General features: G+C 33.6%; 1 protein-coding gene across 2 annotated transcripts in view; it reads left to right on the top strand.

Annotated features, from left to right (window-relative positions):
* lcor (ligand dependent nuclear receptor corepressor) overlaps positions 1 to 24,704 on the top strand; it is a 35,416-nt gene continuing 10,712 nt past the window's right edge. The window contains exons 1-6 of one of the 2 annotated variants that reach the window (XM_058759932.1): positions 1 to 126; positions 17,264 to 17,329; positions 20,005 to 20,084; positions 20,622 to 20,748; positions 21,771 to 22,088; positions 23,174 to 23,270. In XM_058759932.1, the coding sequence (XP_058615915.1) occupies positions 30 to 126; positions 17,264 to 17,329; positions 20,005 to 20,084; positions 20,622 to 20,748; positions 21,771 to 22,088; positions 23,174 to 23,270 (785 nt within the window). In that variant the 5' untranslated portion in view covers positions 1 to 29. Of the gene's footprint in view, positions 127 to 17,263; positions 17,330 to 20,004; positions 20,085 to 20,621; positions 20,749 to 21,767; positions 22,089 to 23,173; positions 23,271 to 24,704 lie in introns of both variants that reach the window. The other variant, XM_058759929.1, reaches the window with a different exon arrangement.

Below are 24,704 nucleotides of genomic sequence, written 5' to 3'. Positions count from 1 at the left end.
CGCGCGCCCGCGGGAGGGGCCGGTAGAAAATGGCGAGTCTGTGCAGAAGGCAGCAATGTACGATCGAGAGGCGCGGCTTTCGGCAGGAGCTTGACTCGTGGCGGCACAAACTCATTCACTGTGTAGGTAAGCTCGCTTAACCTATCGTGCAGGATTGTCTGGCTGAGCTTCGCGTGTTGATTCAATGTGTTTATTCGGCATGGGGACCGGCAAAAACCCATTGCCTTGAGCCGCGAGCCAAGCGGATTTTTTTTTGTCTCGCAACGATTTTTTCTTATAGCCGCTCACCCCCGTTGGACCTTATCAAAAAAAAAAAAAAAAAATTAAAATTATGAGTTTAGTTGCGCTGGCGTTGTTTGAGAAACAATGTACATTTGCGTTTATATTTGACTGCATAACAGCTGTTGTTTTGGCCCAACGCGATTTCTTTAAGTTATATTTTTTAGAGGAAATTTAGGCGATGTTTATTTATTGTAAGCAGGGCGTGTTACGTGTACAGAGGGAATTGTGCTCTGACCAATCGCTGGCGTTTCTTTTGCCAGTGTGCGCGCTCCCTGCTTTATTGTAGGCTACTGTATTATTTGGGGGGAGGGCTGTGCGCGTCCCCGCCCCGATGCGCGCGTTCCCTCCCTTCCCTCAAATCAGCGGCGCTGGGGGAGCGCGCATTGCTGCAATGGGGAAATGTCAGAAAATAATTTTGTATTTTAGGGGAAGGTGGGGGGTTGACAAAGAAAATGACACTGCGCATATTGCTTAGTTGTTATCGCGGCCTTGTCAAGGCCAGGTTCTTCTTGCACTGAAAGCTTTCATATAACGTCTTGATCTCAATCAGGAGGTTTTTGGCGAATATATGCGCTGATATTTGAGTCTGTTTTGATTTTTTTTTTTCGTTAATCGATTGCTCGCTTTGAAGCTGCAAGGCAGTCCATGAACGAGACGTGCCAGTGTTGCCAAAATGTCGTGCAAATATCAACAATATTAGGTTTTGGGAAGCCTAGAGTCCCGTTTCTATTCGTTATTTACTCATTTTTGGTTGTCATTTCCAAGAATATGACAGAAACTGTTGGTTTCCCGCCCCTCCCCCGTTAAATCTAATGTTTCATTAGCTTTGTTTAATCCCTTTAAATCGCCGTATCTGATGTTATTGGGAGATTATCTATTGAGTCTTAACCTCGAGGTTTCCTAGTTTTCAACCCTAGATTTGTGTTAATCTCCCTTTTAATGTCAGACAGAAAACCCTTGGCTTTTGGCATCTGTTAACTGCAGCTTTTGAGTAAATGTTGGTCACTCTCTATCAACCAAAACAATGTAGATATAAGGATAGTGAATGTAATGCTGCGTTAATGTCAGATATTGAATATGAACATATGTTGAACTCTATATGAATGGTAAAGCTTTTTTTTCAATTTGTTAAGCATGTCCTATATCATATCAGATATGATAATCTGATATATTTGACAGGACTAGGATGTATTTTGTTATCAGATATGGTGTATGTCAGTGAAACTGGCTTAGTTTACCTCATACCATGAGGAAAAGCTCCTAAATTGTACCAAAAGGCCCGTTCCAGGAAGTATGAAGGCATTGATGTGTTGATGGGTGGATTCATTGCTATTTTGTGCTGAAATAGTGAAGATATTTGACAGTGAGCCTTTAACAAGAGTCTCACGGTGATAATATTAGTGAAATTTAAAGACTGTGAGTTTTTAGGCCTGCGAAAGGTTATTAACTTGATTATTACCTGATGTAGTTAATTGAATAAAAATATTTATTGAGAGTACAAATTATTTTTCCTAATCACAAATGACTGGAAATGTCACGGAGGAATGGTTAAATGTGTGGGAACAATACTTTAAATGTAATTGCTGTGTTGAAGGCTTAAAGATTTGTTGCTTGTATCTTATGCCATGCCGATATTCTGTCCATCACAAGAGATTAATTCTAGGCATGCTTTGAGGAAATGTAGACTAAATAATTTGGGTTTAGTCTACTGAAAGTCTCCAGTGAATCCATAATGAGAGCTTACCATGTTTTTGGACGTAAAAACAACAACAACCAAAGTCATTAATCTCCCTCCGTGCTTCTGAATTCTAGAAGTATGTAAAAGTTGGTTCACACCTTCATGACAAGAATTTACATTCTTGCTCTGTTGATAACGCTTTAGGGAGCATCATAAATCATTTCCTCAAACTTTCAAGGGTCAAAGTTCCAAATTCTAAACTGTTGTTAACAAACTCTCCTTGAAAGCCAGCATTGCTAGAAGTTGCAAAGAAGTTTTTTTTTTACCCTCTGCAAACCAGTCAGTTTGATGCTGAATTTGGGCTGTCAGTGGTATCATATTTTGTTATTATTTACTTTTTTGTTGTCTGTTTCTGTTTGTAGTCTGATACTAAATCATCCTCTTTAAATGTTATATGGACTATTATGTTTACTACATCTAGCTTTGCTTGCTTGTTGATCTGTAGGTAACTTGTAGATAGCCTTGCATGGATACGACAGCAGCATGTAATGTTAATAATAACAATACATAAATGTAAATTATTAATAATAGTTGACAAACAGTACCAACATTCATCAATTGATTTTATTAATATTAATTTCATGATACGCTTTTCTCTCTAGTGAACAGCTTTGCCATTTATTTTCATTCACTAGAAGTAACAGTATATGTATGTATATATATATATATATATATATATTTCAATTAAATTATTTCCGTTTACTGGTGGCTCAAGGTTTGGCGAAAGACTGTTGAATGAGACCTATGAATAGGATTTGATCTGTAATTTTAGTTTAACTCTTGAAGTGGTCTTTATATCTAGCCTTGGCACGTCTAAATACATAAAATGTAGTTTGATCATGTGTGTGGAGCTTTCATTTGGTTAAATAAATCATTGTGGTGAGATGTCGCTGTTTTAATCAGACGAATATATTCGTCTGCTGTTTATTTTTAATCTGCCCGCAAACAACTAATACATACAAGGACGTGACAAAACCCAACCGAAACTTGGCTTTACTGGCTTTTCCGATTCTTTCTGTGTGAATTTGTCACCACACATTTGGTGTCATGCACGAGAGCGTCACAAATTCAAACAAAACTGAAGGTCAAAGCTGCTTGCTGTGAGAACCATTACCATCAGGAAAAATGTCACTTTTTATTTTTATCTCTAGTCATCATCTACCTCCCCCTCTCTCTCTTCGAAAGCTCCCCTATGCATTTGCCTTTCCTCTCGTTTCATCAAAGATCAGCAACAATCTTATGGCCAATTATGATTCTTGCAACATCTCGCTCAAACATAGGGCTATTTCGGATATTCCTTTGACATTTACTGCTGTTTATCAATCGCCAGAGTTTGGTCACTGTCTTATCTATATTAGATATCCTAGTTCTTGTAGTTCCATGCATGGTTCATAATCATGCATTTTGGTTTTGGTGGTTTGAGAACCTTTTTGGTGCATATCGAGAGCGACTTTACCTTTATTTTTTTTTTTCTATGTTGACCGTAAACTGCTTCTAGCAGCTCTTGAACATCCACCCCCAAGTGAAGAGGTTGTTAAAGAAGCGTCTGGAGCTATTTGACGACAGTTTCCAGCAGATTTAATTGGCATGTAGGCTGCAAGAAGGTGCATTGATTCGAGTTGCATTCTTTTTGACCACCACTGAAAATCAACAGCATTTTAAATTGATAAAAAAGCAAAAAAAAAAAAAAAAAAAAAAGTCATCTTAATTATGTATGGATCTTTTTCTTGTTGAGAACAGCTGCATGTGTTTACAGTACGGGGGAAAATACTGCATAGAATATTTGATTCAATAATTTAATAGTTAAATAAATGTTAAAACCCTGGGTTTTTTACCGTATCATGAATTGTACTTAATATTTTATGTAAAATATTGAACGATTCACTCAAATATACAACTGCTGTTAGGATGCATTGCACTTTAAATTAAACTAAATTAAAATGTATTAGATGGCCAAATGAAGGTCATGTTTTGTTTGCACATTTGGAAAAAAAAGTTATATTTTTGTTTAGGGAACTAAAACATTGATTCTTCTTGATTTTAGCATTTATCTAAAGCTTACAGCTTGGGTCTCCACCACTTTCATGTTTAAGCTGTCAGGGTTACGCTAAACCATGCAAACTACTTTAAAAGTAGTAGAATTACACTCCCACAGAGATAATACTTTTGGTTTTCCGCTGGATTTTTTCCAGATCTTAAATACGTCAGGCTTCTGTGCCTAAGTATTTTAACATCTGGGAAGTCTGCCTCCATTATTTTCTCTTTTTAAACCCCAGGGATTCTCATTCTGTCAAAGGACATCTAGATTAAATCCGTACTATATCCCAATTATGACTTTTTTTTGACCAGTTCTAATAGTGGATGTTTGATTGTGTAGACTATTTGGATGTTACTAAATTTGTAAATGCAATGAATAATAATTGTGAAATAAGGCTTTATTGTCAAGAATGTTGAATTTTGGGCACATTTCTTAGTATAATATTTGTTCTCTCAGGTTATGTTTCCTCCCTAAATTCCCAAAAGATTCCAGGTAACCTTTGATTCGATGAAGTGAAACATTCTTTAACAGGCTGTTGCGCAAGAACTTTGGGAGTGTTTCTTTTTGATATACAGTAACCGTAAAGACAAGATAAGCTCAAATTTTACTCTTCCTCTTTCTGTGCTGTAGTTCACGTCAGCCTAAACCAATCCCTGCAGATCCAAATGTATCAAAATCTGCCATATGCTTTGCCATTTTTTTTTTGTCTGCCTCTCATGTGATATTAAAGCCATGTTCAGAATGGGTTTAGATTATGCGCTCAAAGTTGAATGCCCTAAAATGGAATTTTTATTATTTTTGCTGCCTAATGCAGCAGATGTTTTTAGGGAATGCTGGAATGCTGATGCAGATTTCTATAGAGTAATGGTGGCAAATGAATTAAAAGCTTTGGTCTAGTTTTCAAGTTTTAATGTTTATACTGCTACAATTCCTAAATACCAAAAAAAAAAAACATTTGTAAGTTTTAGCCTCACTTTTAGCAAAGCAGTTTTAATATTGAAACGCTTGAAACATTTGGAATGTGGAGATAAAGATATGAAATTTAGTATGCACAGATAGGTTCAAGTGTAGCATGCTTTTCATAATATTGAATTAATTTTTGTAATTATTTGATTGATTTTGCATTTTACAAAATTATTAATTTTGAATGCAGTTTCAGTAATACTTTATCTAGATGTTACCTTCAAATAAGCCCTGTATTTACCCCATAGTTACCTAATAGTTTTGTAAAGGTCCAGTGATGTTAAATAATATTTTTGATTAATCCTGTTAATTGTTTTTTTATTTTTTTTATTTCAGTGTATCTTCCATGTCTTTTTGGTTAATGATTAGCTATTGGGGTGCCTTGCAATGGTCGACTGGTCCAATTATTAATGTTGATTTATTATTTTTTTTGTCGTCTGTGTGTTTCAGAAACAGTGCTTTAATTTGCATGCTATACTTTAGTTGTTAGACCGTTTTACAGTAAAACCCTTTAAAGCACAGCCATCTGAAGGTCAGCTGAATCCAAAACTTTCAATTAATTACTTTTTCACACAACCAGCCTATTTGCAGAAGTTAGCCCATCCTTCAGCTATATGTTTGTTTCATTCATTTCCTCCAACATCTCAGTCACCGTGTGAATGATTTCTTTTGTTTCTCAGTGGTAAAGAGCAGGAATGCATGTGAAAATCATATGATAAGAACAGTCTGCTGAATATCAATTACACGGCCCCCTCCCTACTAGAGATGATTTTATACTCTGGTGATCCGTTGACTATTGTCTTTAGGGTCTTTGTACTATTAAATGAGATTAATTGTGAGTCCCAATGTAAGACTCTGTTGTTCAGTAGCTGCCAGTAATTACAAAAGTAAAATGAACTATTTACTGTTATTTGGACAATCCTGAATTATTAAGAAACTGTTAATTTAAATAGTTTTTGCTTAGGTTTTTTTTTTTCCACACAGTTCTGCATCAGGCTATAAAAGTCATTTAGTGGAAAAGCATTACAATTGTTATCTCTCCAGCCAAGTTATTACTTTTTGTCTGAGTGTTTCAACCTATTCCAAAGCTAGATTAAATCTTATTAAAAACCATACAGCCTAGAATAATATTTGAGCAGATATAGCGAGTATGAAGTTTGAGCAGTTGCCGTTTTGTGTTTAAACCATGGAAAAACTCTTCTCATATGGGAAACACAAAACAATAGACTTGGATGTGTCAGTTAAAACAGGATATTTTCATCCCTGGGTAAATCTGTCCAAATCTGAACTTTAACATTTGTGTAAAAAAGCTATTTCTGCATTGACTTAACTGATCTATGCAATGTTTTTGATTTGGATGTTTGATTTGTCAGGGGAGGGATCTGGAGGATTCAATAGACAGATTGTTTTGTGGGAAAGAGTGTTTTTGAATGGAGTATCATATCGCCTATATTGTGTTTTGACTAGAGAGATGATGTTTTCCTTTCACTCATGTATTGTTGAATTATCACAGTGGCGTACAATGGATACATGTTCTCTGATGTCTTTATGAAAGGTATAGCTCACCCAAATAAGAAAATTTGGTGATTAGTTGCTCGCTTTTTGTAACTCGGGAGTTATTTAACAGAATGTCTAAGCTGCTCTTTTTGTAAGATTATTATTATTTTTGGCATTTTTGCCTTTATTATGATAGGACAGATCAGAGCTGACAGGAAGCGAAGTGGGAGAGCAAGAGGGGGGAAGGATCAGGAAATCCTCGAGCCGGGATTCGAACTTGGGACGCCCATAGCGCAACGACTCCAAGCTGCTCTTTCAATGAAATTGGTCACTTTAATTGCATGGAAAAGAACATCTTCTGCTGAATTTCCATGTCTTTATGTTTCACTGAAGAAAGAAAGCTTGGAACAACATTATTTTTGGTAAACTTTAGAGGGATTTGATTTATGGTGGTTTTGTTGCTGGTTCTAAAAATACATGTTGGTAAATATTGCTTTTTTTAAACAGTATGTATTGCTGTATTGGTACATATTATTGAAAATGATTAAATACGATTCTTTCAGTTATTTTTTGGAAAAACTGTGTGGGAAAAGAAACCTAGTTGCATTTTACTTACTGAATATACTTGGCAACATTTACTGCATAGCTGAAATAATGGTCTACCTATATAATATATATCGTTGTAAAAACAGAAAAAAATAGGCATTTTTGTTATATTCTTCAACTCTAATAGATAAACAGACAGAAAGAAACATATTATTGATCCAAGGTTCAGGTGCAAAACAATGGCAATGTAGTACATAGACACGAACGACGAAGGCCAAGCCTTTTTGTAGAGTGCTTTCATTCTCAGATTGAGCTTTTTAATAAAATTTTAATATAAATAAAATAATAATATAAATAATATTAAGAAACTTTTTAATATAGTTTTTTAATTTAAAAAAAATTATTATCTCAAAGACAAATATATTTTTAATAGTGCTGCAGATGTTCTGTGGGTTTACTTTAAGATGTGCCAGCCCTGAAAATAAACCATTTGTCGTGACTCACTAACGCAGAGTGGCTCGCAAAAATTAAGTATTATGGAAAATCAACTTTGTATTCTTCTTCTTCAAAAAAAAATTGCATTTTGAAATGAAGTACTGCAAAAAAAAAAGGTTTCTTTACTCTATATCACATTTGATTTTTTTGGAACACTTAACCCTATAAATAACCTGCTTTACAGCGGACTTAAATCCAGACGTCTACTTTAACCTAATGCTGCACATTTGGTACTTAATGGCCAAGTAAACATTGCTTTTGACACTAATCACCACCATCAAAAGCTTAAAATTGCCTTTCATGGCCAACAGTTCCTTTTTATGACAAATGGTGCATGTATGAGATGTACATTCCCTGCAATGTACATCTTGGTGACCTAAAAGGTCCTGTCGTGGAAGGCCGATGTCCTGATGGGTTAAATTTGATTGGCCGTTCCCTCATACGGTTTTCCCGCACTCTGGTTCAAACACAATCTTGGTCAAGAGGGGACCGAATGACATTGTTTAACCTCCTCTCCAAATAACACTTGCAATGTTCTTGCTGGAATCAAACAAGGGAATATAAAATAGTGGATGCAGGAAACACTTGAGTGCGTTTTCTATTTGCTTTTCTTAGAATTTCATGCACTAGCCTTGCAGGAATGCTCATGCATTTGTTTCTAGGTTATGTTGTTGAAAAGTCTTTCAGGTAATAGGACAAAATGATCTGGATGACGGTAACGTCTGCTTTTATCTTCTCTTTAAAGATTAAAGATCTGTATTTTTTATCTTTATGATCTTTGTCGTGTTTTTCTTACGAGGTCAGACAAAAGACTTATTATTCAGGCTATTCAGACAAAGGGTTGAATATTTGTTTTTAATAATATTTATTTATTTACCTCTTTCCTTTATTTAGATTGTAGTTTTCTTGTCTCTAGAGTATCAAATGATATTTGTTGTCTAAATTCGGCTATTGCTTTGATACTTTGGGTTTAGTATTTTTAGTTCATATTTGTCACTGTTGTTAATCAAAAATATGCAAATTAATGCAGCATTCTTTTTTTATTTTCTAAATTGAGCCAAGATAGGCTATTGTATTTTTGGGCAATGGGCATGATATTTTTGGATCGGTTGGGACTATTATTAATGTGTTATTGACTGCTCTTTAACAGTTTTGAGATTTGTGCCTGACTGGTCGATAGATTGGATATTTTGCTGATTTTGAGTTGCGATGTGCAAAAATTCTAAATAGACTAGTTAGTGGGGGTTCCTGAGTGACTAGTTGACTAGGAGGGCCTGGTTAATTAGTCCAGTTTCAGGTTCACTTGACAGCGATCTAGTTCGTTCTAGCTGTTTCTCGTTCTCTGCAATATTTATTATTCATTTACTAAATTGAGCCAAAGGTAGGATACCGTTTGATAAAACGATAATAAGAGTTTGATAAATGTTAATAATGATTACGCGCTAAAGGTAGAGCGAAACAGCGCTACTCATTTGAACTGCGACACATGGACCGTTTATCGCTCGGTTCAAAGTTCAAACGGCAGTGCAGCGCAGATTTACTAAAGCAGATGCATTTACTCGCTGATGAATCTCGGTCAGATCCAGAGTGAAGCGCTTGAATTCAGCGAACAACACAAATGAATCAGTGATTTAAACTAGTTTAAAGTCAAATGAAACAGCGCTGACAAACAGGAGAAACACTGTGCGCAACGATACAGTCAGGTAGCTTTTCAATCTACAAATCGCCATCATTTACCATGGATTTACTGTAGTAAAACTAACTACACCATGTTATTGTGGGCTATTTTATTATGTTATTAATGTAGATGTATTAAATGTATTAAAAGAGTAATGGAATGCAATTACAGTATTTATTTTTTGAGATTAAGCTATAGTGTTGGTGCATTTATACTAAATGCATTTAGACTACTGTTTTTCATACAAATACCTAGAAACCATATAGGCTAGTTACATTGTTACCATGGTATTGAGGTGCTATATATGTGGTTTTAACTGTGACTATCATGATCTAAATGTATGCTACTATGGAAGACCAATGATTAATTTTTATAAAACTGTCTGAATAATTAAATTTCACCATATAAAAATGCAGTTGTTACAATTTTTTACAGATGTTTTTGATGATACACTTTCATTTAAATCTGCATCCTAACTCAAATGTGCACTTCCAAGAGAAAAAAAGGTAATATTAATATTAACTGCAAACTGTGCTGAAGATAACGTCAAAGTCAGGCAACACAAATCTCTTTCTGGATTTGAAGCAATGTCACTAATTAGAACATGCAGAAACTAATAAACACATTTTTTTTATTTTATTAAGTCATCTATTTTGTTTAAGAAAAATGACTGAATTCAAAAACATGAAGTGTTTGTCATGTTCTGACCCTAAAGACTATTTAAAACCACAATTAATGGTTTGGTTTCTACAACTTTCACTTAGGAGCAAAAATCTGCCTTTAAACTTGAAAGAAATAAAGATTGAAAATTTATCATGATAATGACAGATATGAAACATTTTATTGTGATAATTTTATTTGGCCTTATTGCCCAGCCCTATTTGACCATTTTGAGATTATTGCCTGATAAGTGTACCATTTGATCGATCCCAATGGATTGTTTGGACATTTTGTGATTTTGAGTTGGGATGTTATACGGTTCACTTGACTGCGATCTAGTTCATTCTAGTTGTTGTCTTCAAAAACAGAGAGCTGTATTATTTTTGTCACTTTTGTTAACACTATCAAATTTATGCAAATAAATGCAATGTTTAAGTTTTTATTTATTTAATTGAGCCAAGATAGGCTACAGCATTGGGCATAATATTTTTGGATCATTTGGACTTAAGCATTGTCTATTATTATTATTATTATTATTATTATTATTATTATTAATTATATTGATTTCTGTGTTATTGACCGTTATTTGGTCATTTTGAGATTCTTGAGATGCTGTTAACTCTGCCAGTTGGTAAATTCCAATGGATTGATTGGATATTTTTGGGATGGGAGTGTTGGGATGTGCAAAATTTCAGTTAGTTGGTCTTTAAATGACTAATTAATTGGAAGCTCAAAATAATTAGTCCAGTTTCAGGTTCATTTGACCGTGATCAAATGTGTTATTGTTGTCTTCAAAAACAGAAAACTCAGCAAGCTAATTAAAGCACCAATTAAAATATCAAATATGTATTATATTTGTATAGTTAAGAAAAGTTTGAATCAATTAGTTGAAACTCACTAAATTGTGTTAGATGTGTGTGTGCATCTAATTTTCAATACTTTAACTGTATTATATGCATAAAATCAGTATTACATTGGCCATCTGCCATCCAGATCTCTGAATATCTACATTAAAAAAAACTCAGTCATTTTCTAATCGTGACACACTCTTGATAAAAAGTATGAAACCATTTTAGCAGTACTTCTTCCCTTTAACCTTGCACGCTTAATTTAACGCATCTACAGTAGATTGTTATGACCACCATGTTATAAATACCTTCCTAACTTCATCAGACGCTACGCCACATCATTTGAGGAGCATAATTATTCATTCATCTCCAAAGAAAGACCCTTATGAAATGGATGATGGGGGTCGCTTTCTTGATTGAATTCCTCCCCCCCCTCCCTTTTATACTAAATGTGTCCTTTAGAAATCAAAAGCCAGATGAGCTGAGGTTTTTTTTAAAGCAACTTTTCAATTGCACACCAAACACGTTATATATATATATATATGTAGTCCATGAAATGACTGACAGGCAGCAGGAGACAAAGGGATGGAGGAAAGGCTAATTAAGAGAAGTATAGCGATCTCGCCCAGTGTCACTAAGCAACGTGCAAACCTTCTTTTTATGCCCCGAGGTTAGGAAGCACACGTCTGAGAAAAGCCGGTCTGCCGCTACAAACTTCCTTTTTCTGTTCTCTCTTTAATAATAAAATATGTGCACCTTGTGACCTCATAATTAGCTTTTTCTGCAGTCCTTCAAATTAATTAGTTTGATGTCTATGTATGAAATACGTGGATAGAGGGCATTAAATCGTAAAGGCAGATAAAATGGCAATAGCGTATACTTATTTATATCATTAATCACACACAGGTGATGTGCCACTCTTTTATTTACGCTTCTGCCGTGAAGGAAAACACTTTTTGGTCCCACTTTATATTAGGTGGCCTGAACTACTGTGTACTTACATTTAAATTAATAATTTGTTTAATTTGTGTCATCATGTTTTTACATTGTACTTATATTTTTTAAAATACCTATTTATAATTACATCTGTAATTAATTTCTGTAATTACATTTATAATTACACTGTTGACCCATCCCTTACACCTTAACCCACCCTTAAACCCACCCATATCACCAAACCTGTCTCTAACCTTACCCGTATCCCACCTCAATAGCAGCAAAAGTGTTTTGCAATACAATATGAACACAATAAATACATTATACTTATTTTTTGATGCAAATACATAGTAGTTAAGGCCACCTGATATAAAGTGTAACCCACTCTTTTTTTTTTTTGGCAGTTAGAGGCCTTGAACGAAGAAAATGCAACATAGGCTTTTACTTGGAGATGTAGCAAACCTATGATGCTCATGTGGACACTGGAGGTGCGAATCCGGCTTGCAACATTTTGCATTAAAAATCTAATCCCTTCGCTACTCTGCGTTTTTTTTCACTCTCACATGGTGTAAAGGCCAAAAAGTTATGCTATTTGTGCTTACAAAAGGTCTTATTTTCTCTCCACCATTCTTTCATGTTGTAAAAAGCGTTTTTGTATGTTTTGAATTCGTTGTGAAAGTTTCTTCACTTTATTTCTGCTACTATGTGTTTTAGTTATTTCGTTTTCCTGTTTTTTTTTTGGAAACGTTCAAAGCATTTGACAAGGTCAGCTGTGGGCTACGCTTTTGTGTCAGTGTTTACAGTTTATTTGGAAATGAAGTGAATTGAATCTGGCAGAACGTGTGAATTGAAGCGTAGGAAACATATAAAGCACTTTCAGTAGAAGTTCACCGAATAGAGAACTTCAGTCTATAGATATCACATTGTCACCAACAGCAGTCACAGCATTTATTCAGCATTCGTTTGTACAGTATGTGTACGCTGTCCCTTGCAGGTGACTGAGACAAGAGAGAAAATGCTTCCTAGAGAGCTATACATCTTTAAGCATTCATCTACTATCTACTTTCTCAAGGGTGAATCTTTCCGGCTGCAGTAAAAGCAGTAAAATCTTCCAGGCAATCTCAACATCTGCTCTACTCCACTAGCAATATGAGCGTCTTAAACACTGAATAAAACATATAAGCTTTTGAATACATTGAGACAAAGTGTCACTTCATCTAGAGTTGAAGATAATGATCTGTGAATTTAAATTATGTTAGTAAAAATGTGAAAATAGATGTCAAATAAATTACTTTTAAAACTGATTTAAAGCGTACATTTAGAAAACTTTGATTAAATAATGAATCTTTTATCATTTGTTACAGCCCCAAACCAATTATAGCTCATTCAATACTTGCTGAAAAAATATTTAAATAATATATAAACCAATAATAATGAATACTATTAGTGTTATTTATAAATAAATGTTATAATATATTTAAAATTATTATTTAATATTAATTGGAAAATTTGAATTCCTTACTCTCACATCAGATTTTGTCTAGCGACATTTTCTTGGGCTTGTTTGAACAAATCCCAACACTAAATACATATTTTAGTGTTTTTGTATCACGGTCATGAATAATATTTCAAATCCTCAAGCTATTTGAGCTTTTTGGGACGTGTGTTATTAGTTCACTTTTATAGTACTTCAAGTATGTACTACTCATGTAGTGCTGACATTTTCAGCATGCATTTCACTTTACATTATTTAGATATGCATTTTGTTAAATGTATTGAAAAGGCATATTAAACATAGTGAGACCTCTCAAATTAGCTCTGTATTATTCTAGCTACATTTCTTGCTGAGTTAATATTGGAGCACATTAAAATCTTATTTCATTTATTTTTATATGTCAAAGGAATAATAAAAGATTTCAAGCCTGAGCTTAACAATTGAATTCCTAATCATTTCAGCGGCCTTCAGTTGGATAATTAAATAATTGGATAATTAATTAGACGTTCTGCTTTTGGCACATGGCGCACTGAATAAATCATTGGCCCCAACAGGATCGTTGAACTGCACAGCGTGACTCCTGCGTGCCGCCACACTGAATTTCAGCCGTCAGCTTCCTGTCAGAGAATTATCAGAAAAATGTTGCTGCTTTTTTTTTCTTTTAAATTTAAAGAATAGCCGTCAGGGTCACAATGGCAGGTTCTTCACAGATTAGGATTGCTTTCTCAGAGGCTGTGGCTTTTTTTGTGGGTTAACTCCTTAACCAAACATAGAGAAATGACCCAGTTTCTTTCGCCCCTCCCTAATTTGAATATGTTCGGAGTGAAATTGGATAAATGCAGTTGAAATGTGGAGAAACTACTCTTTAAACACAACAATGGACTGAAGAATGAGGGTGGGGGTAGGGTTGGGAACATATTTTTTAGAGTGGTTTTTTTTTTTGTCTTTTGAACTGCTTGGGGCCGGATAAAGGGTGATCTACTGTTACCATCAGAAATGTTGCTACAGTGACTATGTGTGTTTGTGTGTGTATTGACGTAGGTGTTTTTTAGTAAATTATATTCATTATATTGGTAAATTTGTTCATTGGGTTGTTCTTGAAAACTCAAAATTAAGTTGTCTTGGTTCCCTTTGGCCAGGCTGTTTTGTAGCATCCGTCTCATGAAATGGCTCTACCAGATAGAGATGGTTAAATTTGACACAGATTTCCCCTCAAGAACAACCCCAACCCCCTTTCTGCCTCCCATGTATGAAGGATTGGGGGTAGGGAGTTGGCTTAATTTAGGGTTAAGATAAACCACGGGGAAGAAAGCGTGCACCAGCTCCAATATGCTGATTTTAATGATTTAATGAAGGTATTGTACTCCCCGGAGAGAGAAAGCTCTTTTTTTCTAGTCTTTATGTAAGATGATATTGATCTCTTGGGTGGTGCTTAGTTCCTTAAAATGTTACAGAAGAGGTCCGGAAGACACTGACAACAGCTTAAGCCTTTAGGAAAGTGTATATATGAAGTCTAAATTAGCAACCAATTTGATTTAAAATAAAACCACATTAAAAAGTATAACACTACAGCAACATTCATGAATCAAAGATAATAGCAAACTATTATAATAATTCAGAAGCAGTTAATATCCAAGTTCATTTTAAAGGGGCCAAATGTCAAGTGGTGTGCCTCAGGGTTCGGTACTCGGTCCAATGTGTGAAAATCTCTTAATTGACACGCCGTCACCACAGCTAAAAATAATTCTAATGCCAAATCTCATCCTTTGCTTTGAGACAGTATCCCATCCAGTTTGTGGCATTCTTATTTTATTTCCTTTTTCTTTTTTTCTCATATATGAACATGAACATGACAAGAACATAGCATGAGGTTACCGTTTAAAAAAACGTAATATAGTTCATTGATATAGAAACATAAGCAAAGCACTCCAAGATAATTATGTTTAGGCAAATTTCAGCATTAGAAGTAAAAGCATGATTGTGTTTTTACAGTAGCCGATCCTTCTAAAGAATCTGTCCTTAATATAGATTAAACATATGCAGTTTGTTAGGTTAGATTTAATTACATTTTATATTGAACAGTTAGCTTGTGTGGGAAGCTTGCTTGCAAATAGTGTCCTTCAACCATCTGCAGTACTTAGACTCTGTACGATATATCGATCTTATCTACTGGTTAGATACATGGGTGCTTGTTGCCCAGTGAAAGTAAATTATTCATACATCCACTACACTATATATAGACTATTAATGGTCACCAGGAAGTTCAAACAAAAAGCTGCTGATGTGACCCTCCCTGGTGTTGAATTGATTGGCTTGTTTCTGTACGTTCACGCACCCCTCCATGGGACCTTTCCTCACCATGATTGTTCAGTTTTTGTGTATGTATGCACTGCATTCTTTATTTGGTCTTGGTGATTTAGAGTTTTGTAGTGAATGAATGTTAGTTTTGTTGGGTTGAATGAGACGCTCTTTTGTGGTGATATCCCACACAGTTCTCCTCCAACAGGCCTCTTGCACTAGTGCTTTTTGTATTGAGTATTACACCAGGACTTATGAAACCATGTTACAGATGATAAAACAGAATAATTAATACCCTGCAAGCCAAACTTTGGTCTACATGGGAAAGGCTTATATTTTAGGGTCTATTTTATGTGGCATTTTTATATTAATAATTACAAACACTTTTTACCATCTTAAACATCCCATGAAATCAAATTCGGAAATTTGTAGTCATTGTGTGTTCGCTTTGAGGATAAAATCCTGAAGGTCTAAAAAAATAAAAAATAAATTACTTTTAGCAAATGAATATAAAATTAAACATTTTTCTTTATCTTCAAGAAAAATCTTGCATTGTTCATTATTTTGTCCAATAAAAAAATATATATATATTAAATAAAAATACCAAACAGAAATTTGGTAACATTTTATTCATTTTTAATCAAATAAAAATGAATGAATATAAAATATAATGATAATATGAACAAGCACTGAATTTCACAATTACACAAGCATTTAATACAAAATTGTAAGTATTTCTGAAATGTAATTACAAAAACAAGTCTAACATAATGTGCTTTATCACAAATATCTTTGCATTCTATATACAGTACTCAATCATTGTGTACCGATGCAATTATCCACTAGAGCTTCAAAACCGCTGCAGTTTTAGCAGTAATGCTGTGGATTTAATGGACTGGAATGTTGGAACATTTTGAAGTGCTCATTTTTGTTTTCAAAGCTTCCTTTGTAGCCAGCAACAATTTGGAATGCATGCTTTATAAGCAAACTGCAGTGGGAACAGCTGATGAATAGTGAATCGCACTAACTAAGCCTGGCGGTTTGTGTTTCAGAAAGACAGCCATCTCCTGAAGGACAAAAACTTGTGATCATGTTCTTCTTAATCATTGCGACAGCATAACTAAGAACATTATTGAACAAGCTGTAAGGATTTGCCTTAAACAACCTGAGAAAATGCCACTATGATCCGTTCAGGTTTAAGTGTGTGGTTTAGACTAGAGATTGCACAAAAATGTTATTTTGATATGAAATGATATTATTTTTTATGATGACTGCTATTATAAATCTATGGGGGTTTCTTTGCCTTTTTTTTTTTTTTGTCTTTTTTTATTTAATTAGGAGATTGCAATGTGTCTTGCATTAGCTAGTAGCAAAGGTAAACCTCTCAAAAAAGATTGTGTCTTTTAACTTGTTCCCTTTTTAAAGCACCAAAATTATAGGAAGTCACATCTTGTCATTCAGATGACTAAATTGCATTTGATTCATATCCAAGATTTCCTTTCCAAGAATCACTACTATAAAATGTTTACATAGAACAATGTTTTTTTTTTTTTTTTTTTGTCTCTCATTTTAGCAGATTCTTCAGGGTGTATTCATGCAACTATGCACTTGAGCCAGTATTTGCAGTTAATTAAATTGAGTGGCAGTATTAAATCGGCAAAGCATTGATTTAGTTCATAAAATTGAAAGCAGTTTGTGCACGTGTGGGGGTGGACGTGGGTGGACGTGTAATTTGTACTTATAGACCTTGCACAGAGCTAATAAGAATATACCTTTGTCTGCTTCACAGGTTTTGAAAGCATTTTGGAGGGGCTGTTTGGACCAGGACTCGTAAAAGATCTTACCCTCTTTCAAGGTCAGTGCATACGATGGAGGTGAAGATTATATTGATGGTTACTTTTAGATTAAAATACTTTGTTGGCAGTTAACTTTTAATTATAGTCTAAATAATATCATATTTGAATCGTATTTTTTTGGTTTCGTTTTTTTTGTACATTTCTTGTATAGATGTTATGATTTTAACTTTGTCCATGACCTTATTTTTTAAATGATGAAATTCCATTAAAAGCATGATTTACTACATATATTTAAAACTATATTTTAAATTATAGTAATTTTCATAATTTCCAATTAACATGTAATTTTGTCAAACTATAAAAAAGTTAAAAAATGTTGTTATTGTGTTTAAGGTATGTACAATGCTAGTTATAAAAGTAGCATTAGAGAGACAAAAAGTTGCCGGCTTTTATTGCAGATATTATTTTTCATGCTTTTTAAACACATTGTTCTTTTGCATATCCTTACAACAGCCTAATATTAATTATAAATGTTAAGTTATGCTTAAATATAGTTAAAGAATTTGTTGTTTTTTTTCAAATCTATTGCGTCATTATATTTATTGAGTTGTTTTTTGTGCTTCAGAAATGTTTTGTAACTTAAATGTGCACCAGTACGGCTCAAACCATCACACTCATCTGCACTGTATAGCTGAGCCAGAGCCCAGCTTTTAGTTTGTAGTTTTAGACCTAAGCCACTAAATAGACAAATATTCTGCACTGCACCTTTAAATAAAGTAATTAGAGTATGAAAAGTTGTTGTTTTTTTGGTCCACTCAAACAAAATTGCTTAGATGAAAAACACCCGATTTCTGTTTTTGTTCTGGAGTACCGCAGAGCTCTATTCTAAGCCCTTTAGTGGTTTTGTAAATTCATTCATAAAATGTAATCAGTCTAATTGCACATTAGCAGTTCAATCAGAAAGTGTTTAAATTGTCTGTTTCTGAAGGTGCATACAATTAACCGTTCGCTCAGAAGTACCATTCATGAGCTTAAACTATCGAAATGACACAAATCAAACTAAATTTAAACATGAATATAAACATGGCTTTGCTTTGTGCAGCTCTTGATAGGCATATTAAAACTTCACAGTGAAGTGTTGGAGAAAACACTAAATTTTGACTTATGTTGGTAATTGTTTATTAAGAGAAATATTTATTTTTGCAAAAACCGTAACCTAAAATTCACACAGCCACAAATTAAATTGCCTTTTAGGTGGAAGTGTCAATGAAAGTTAATATTTTATACACAGATCAGTAAAGGTTAGTTGTAGTTATTCATTTTCTTTTATAATAAGCGATCATCTAATTGCTTGTACTGTAACATATGTGTCACGATTCGCTGTGGTAAGGAGCACAAGGGGACCGAAGAAACGTTGAACAGTCTTTAATCAAGGAAACACTTAGAATCATCCACAACAGGCGCTTGAAAAACACACGTAGCAACAAGTAGACCCGACAAACATGAACTGAATGGACTAGGGCTTTTAAACGCAGGATAATTGGGGAAGAACAAGACACACCTGAAATCAAATTAACACAATCAACATGAGGGAGAAACTGGGTCACAGGGAGCAAAAACACACACAGACAGTCCAAAACCCTGACAATATGTTACGTTTCTTTTTATAGCCAGCATTTTGACTTTTTTTTTTTAAATGACCTGTTCTGTATTTTAATTTCTTCATTATGAAAATAACAAATACATGCATATAAGACATCTTTACCTGTAACATACATGGAGTAGTCAAGAACGGAAGATTGTCTCCTCTCTGGTTATTTCGCAGTCTATCGGTCAACAGACAGGCAACTCCTAAAAATAAGTCATGTGATTGTTAGCTAGCGGCTATAATCAGACACAGTGTTGGAAATGTAGTCTGTCAAAGATCATAACAAAGAAAAACATTTAAAGGGGTCATATATGGGGTCAAGATTTATCACTTTAATTTTCCCCCAAGGCCCACTTATGGTAGTCAAAGTTTCTTAAAACCATTGTAATTTCATTTCTCATGCTCAACAAGAGCACATGACTTCTGTTGATGTCACCAATACATTCGACTAGGTCTTACTTTAAGGGCTTTTCTCTGCAAATACTAATATGTGGGTTATTTTAATTAATATTTTTAAATCAGTTGACAGTCTTAGTAAAAATATATAGTTTTGCATGTAGTTCTTGGCATTTTGAAGCCATTTCAATGGGTATTTGATCAGAATGTAAAATAATACATGAATATTTAGATGATTACTGAGAATATTGAGATATGAGACAATCAGATATGAGGTATAACAAAAAATATCTCTCGACCCTGAATTAAACAACTGACTTGCTAAATTCTGAACAATAAAAGTTGAAAGTATGCACTGAAATTAGACAAGTTCACATGTATTGCAATTTGCATTAGGAGCAATAATTCAGTTTTGCAAACTCAAATCAAATTTAACAAGAAGAAACAGCTTCACACTTCTGAATTTGCATGGAAACAACCGGCGGAAGATGTATTTCTGAAACTTTCTCGGAAAAAGGAAGGCTTCTTTCTTTGTGTTTTTATTGTTTTGTAGGAAAAACAGAATATTATTATTATTATTTTTAAATACATTATTATTAATAATTGGCGTGTTTGTTGTAATATGTTGCAAAGTGTATTTAGTGTTTGTTTATAAAGGACAGCACTGATACGATTTATTTTCTCTTGCAGATTGTGAGCCGGAGGGTGTGTCAGATTGGTCGTTTAATGAAAATTGTCTCTTTTGCTGCTTAAGACGTGAAAAAGTGAAGGTAATTAATCTCGCTCTTATTTGCCTATCTATATGTTTCCACAAACAATGCATTAGCAATTTCACATACCACGCAGCACTTTAAATGTGTTTGTAGTTGCTGGGTCATTGGTGTTGAAAAAAAAAAAATAGGAGATGCTCATTTAATGCTTTCAATGTTTATCAGTCAAGTGACAGGTAATTATTATTATAACTTAAGGTTTTGTTAAGCTAGGACTTGAAAACACATCTTCAGATGTGACAGATGGACTGTGAAGGAACTTCAACACTGTCAGTCATTTGTCCTGGTTATTTTCTATACAACAAACCTCAAATGATAAATCAGCTTTATTCTTTCTTTAACATTGAACAGCTTTTATATTCACAAATTTGCAGGCATTTTACAGGCTAATAATCTGACAAGTACATTGGTACAATATTGGACTTCGTAATGAAGTATGATTATCAAATGTACAAGACTTTTCAAATAGGTCTGATTTTTATTTATTTATTTTTTATGAATTATATTCTCTTATTTTATTTAATTTTTTCTCTCCAGGAAAATCTGGTTGGTTTGAACAACCAAGTGTTATCAGAAGCAGACAGCTTCAAACAAGAGCAGTCCAACATTAACAAACTTGAGAAGCAAGCAGAGGATTTCCTCAATGTTGTCTTCTATAGAAAGGGTAAGACGTGCATTATATTGTACTTTACATAAGCTGAAACCAAAGTAGTTGATAAAGTGAAGATACGTTTTTGCAGAAGAATCTGCATTTTTGTATTTTTCCTTCTTTTTGCATTATAAACAAAGACTATTAAAGTGGTGAATTAAATTGATGTCCTTTTGAAATAGATTTTTTAAATAAAATTCAAATAGTTATGACATGGCAAAAATGACTAAAAGACCTTGCAAATTTAAATCAAATTAAATTGTAACACACAGATTATCCATACAGCATATGTATATGCATGTCTAAGAAAAGTGTTTTGATGTTCAAATGTTTTTAGTCTTCTGTTTCTCTTCCTGGCCGTGTATATTTGATGTTTTGTTTGACTCTAAACGAGCTTAGGAAATGGCCTTTCCTTTTTGGAAGTCTGCAGGACTTTACTGCCCTGTAGGAAATGTTTTCAAAGGCTTGTCTGCCAAATCCAGTGGCTTTGATTTTAACAATGGCACCAACCAATGTATTGTGAAACAGTTTAATGATGCAGTGTTATAAGATATAAAATTCATATAAGAGAAGAATACTTTAATCAAATATTAACTTATCGTATCATGTTCACCTGCCTGTTCAATAACAATACTGCAAAATACAAGAGATTTGTTCAAATGTGTGTGAAGCAAGGTTATTATAGGTAACAAATACTAAAACCGTTAAAAGAAAAATTCACACTTGAAATAAAATAAACATAAATATTATAAAATGTCTTAATTTCACATAGTGTAACTTGAAAACTTAAATAAAAATGTAATAATATATATAAAAAAAATGAAAACTAATATATAACTAAAACTTGAAATTAATTACAGATATTAAAAACTAACAAAAATGATTCAAACTATAATAATATCTCAGTTATACTAAAATAGCGTGTGAGCACTAAATATCACTGAAGGATAGACTTTTTATATTTTGTAGCTAAAATCTTTTTCCCTGTATCTTCAACAAGTAATATATTTATCCCTTCGTATATTTTCCCTCAGCAGACCTCCCGCGATTTACAGACCCCCACATTCCTCTAGTGGCTCGTGAGATCATGCAGCGAATGATCCGACAGTTCGCTGCCGAATATACCTCAAAAACCAGCTCAACTCAGGACGTACCCCAACCCCAGTCCCAGCCCAACGGCACCAAGGACCAAAGCCTGCCGAAAGCGCCCTCGCTGGAGCCGGACGCCTCCACACCCGGTACCGGCGCCGCTGCCTCCGCACAGAATCCCGTCCTCAGCAAGCTTCTCATGGCAGACCAGGACTCCCCACTGGACCTCACCATCAAGAAACCAGAGACAGAACCCAGCGAACAAGGTCAGACTGCAAACATCTTCAGATCTGAGTTTCATTGATTCTGTGTATTGCAGTATGCTTAAAAAAAAACCTTTTCTTAAACCATATTTGTGTCTTTTTAAAAAATAAAAAATAAAACATCCTCAACACATTTCAGAAGCAACATTATTTTATGTTATGTTCTCTGAAAACAAGTCAACATATAGGCAACTGAAATACTGAAACATATTTGTAACATTTTACCTAGGTTTTAGTTTCTGTTAAAATGATCCAAGGAATGTTTTCCACTACATTAACATTATAAATATAAAATATTTTTTATCTGTATTCACATAAATATCAATAAATAATAATAAACAGGAAAAAAAAAATGTGTACATTTTCAAGAGTCGGAAATGTGTCACAAATGAGGAAAATTAATTGTTCAATAAGTGTTTTAAACAGATTCATTCAAACAGTTCAAAAGAACTGATTTGCTGAAATGAATCAAAGATTTGAATATTTGCCCAAAAATAAGCTATTACAGCATGAATGAAACATAAATAGCACGTTTATACTTCTCCCTAAATAATTTGAAATAAAGCTTAAATTGTTTTTTTTTTCTGTTTTTTTTCCCCTCAATGCATAAATGAGATGTATACGAGGCTCATATTTCATATTAAAAACATGAACTTTCAAAATTACATAATTTTAATAATATATAAGATTTTACAATAAAACCTTTCTAATGATTTATGGTTATAGGCCACCTGCATGTTAATAGGCTCCTGCAGTATATTATTATTATTATTATTATTTTCTAATTATCATATTTATTTTTTAAATACTCTATTTTAATAATGACATATTTCTTATTTTGTTTAATATTTTTTATTTAGTAATCATCATCATCATAATTATTAGTCATATTGATTATATAAACCCAAAAACCAGAACTTCGGAAAGGGAATGTAAAGAACTTTTCAAGTGTTCAACAACATAAAATATCAAAAAGAAAGTTGGATCTATACGGTTAAAAAAATAAAAAAATAAATAGACGGTGTGGTTCAGTTTGGTTGATTGATTTTCCTTAGTTTGGTCTTAGAATATGATGTTTTTATTTACAGATGGAGTCCTTGACCTCTCAACTAAGAAGAACCACAGTCATGGTAGTGTCTCACTGAAAAGCTCTCATGGTTTCTCAATCATGCCCACAGTTAAGGGGTAAGATTTTTTTTTTTTTTTTTTCAAGTGTTAAAATATTACAGCTTTCCATTTAGGTCTAATTGTGCTGCGTCAAACACATGGTTTCTGTTCACAAAGTCCTTTGTAGCACTGTAACCATCACAGGCATGTCTGTTGTACGGTGAATCGGTGGCCTTTAAAATGTGTCTTTAGTCCAATCCCTAGATGCTTATTTTGTGTTTCACTTTTGTTGATGGTAGCTCACAAAATGAGCCCTGCAGAAACAATTTTAGAAACAATTTTGAAGAATTTTAGATTAACTAGTAAGGATTTTAACCTGAACTATATAATGCAAAGGTAACAGGTGTCCTTAAAACTCTTTTAGAGGAAAATAATTGTTAGTTGGGTATATACAAAAATAAAGGGAAAACAACATCCAAAAAGTACCTCTGTGTAGTGAAATTTGTATAAATCTGGTACTGAATGATGCATACATGCAGTTTTTACAGTAATAAGCTTTATTTGAATCATCAAATTTCATAATTTAGCTGATGCTTGAAGGAACAGATGAGCCAGAGTAATCTATATGAAGTGTCATCAGAGAACAATGGTGATAGTTTATGGACAACCCCTTGTGGGACCTTCAATTTACAGTCTAGACCGTCAGTGTCCTTCTTCTTTTCCGTACTAAGACACTTTAGGGTAAGTAAACTGAGGTACACAGGATCATTTCCTCAGGAGAGGTATATTTATTTTAATTATACTTTTTTGTTCTCTGAAAGATACAAAATGGTACTGTGAATGATCGTCTATGAAACAGCATTAAACACCTACCATTTGTTTAAAAAAAAAAAAGGTTTTGTACCATATTTGTATAATGTTAACTCTAAGCCTAAGGTGGGTCAAACTAAATGTTACATTTTCTGTTTTATTTTCTATTCATTTTATATGTGGTTTGCAGTGTCTGTAACCCTGTTAAAATTTGGAACATTTGTAAAAGTCTAAATACACTTTAAAACCCTGATTTGTGTAATTTTATCTTCTAGCAATAAACATGAAACACATGTAAAATATATGTAATTTAAAATACAAAATGTATTAAATGAAAAGGGCTAGAATTGGTAAATTAAGTAAATTAATCTGTCACTGAATATTTGGTCGCAAACTAGCTAACCCCACTACTTCAGTGAGAGATTAACTTAATCTAAATTTGCTAACCTGTTATCCATTCAAGAAGTTTATCAACTGGAATGTTGACAAACTTATTTCCTATGAATTGAAGAAGACTTGTGATTGAAAATTTTTTCTTGTAAATGTTTCTTTCTGTAATTGGGGGAAATCACATGGTAACAGGGTTGATTGCAAATTGTTGGGAAAAAAGCTTATAATAAGTTAATGATTGTAAATAATTTTTAGTAGTTGTTTATCAGTTCATCAGTTTGTGTGAAAATTATAACGTTTGACTTTAATTGC

This window comes from Onychostoma macrolepis, chromosome 22 (assembly GCF_012432095.1).
Source record: "Onychostoma macrolepis isolate SWU-2019 chromosome 22, ASM1243209v1, whole genome shotgun sequence".
Lineage (NCBI taxonomy): Eukaryota > Metazoa > Chordata > Actinopteri > Cypriniformes > Cyprinidae > Onychostoma > Onychostoma macrolepis.
The sequence above is the reverse complement of the archived record's forward strand: the minus strand, read 5'-3'. Positions and strand labels throughout refer to the sequence as shown.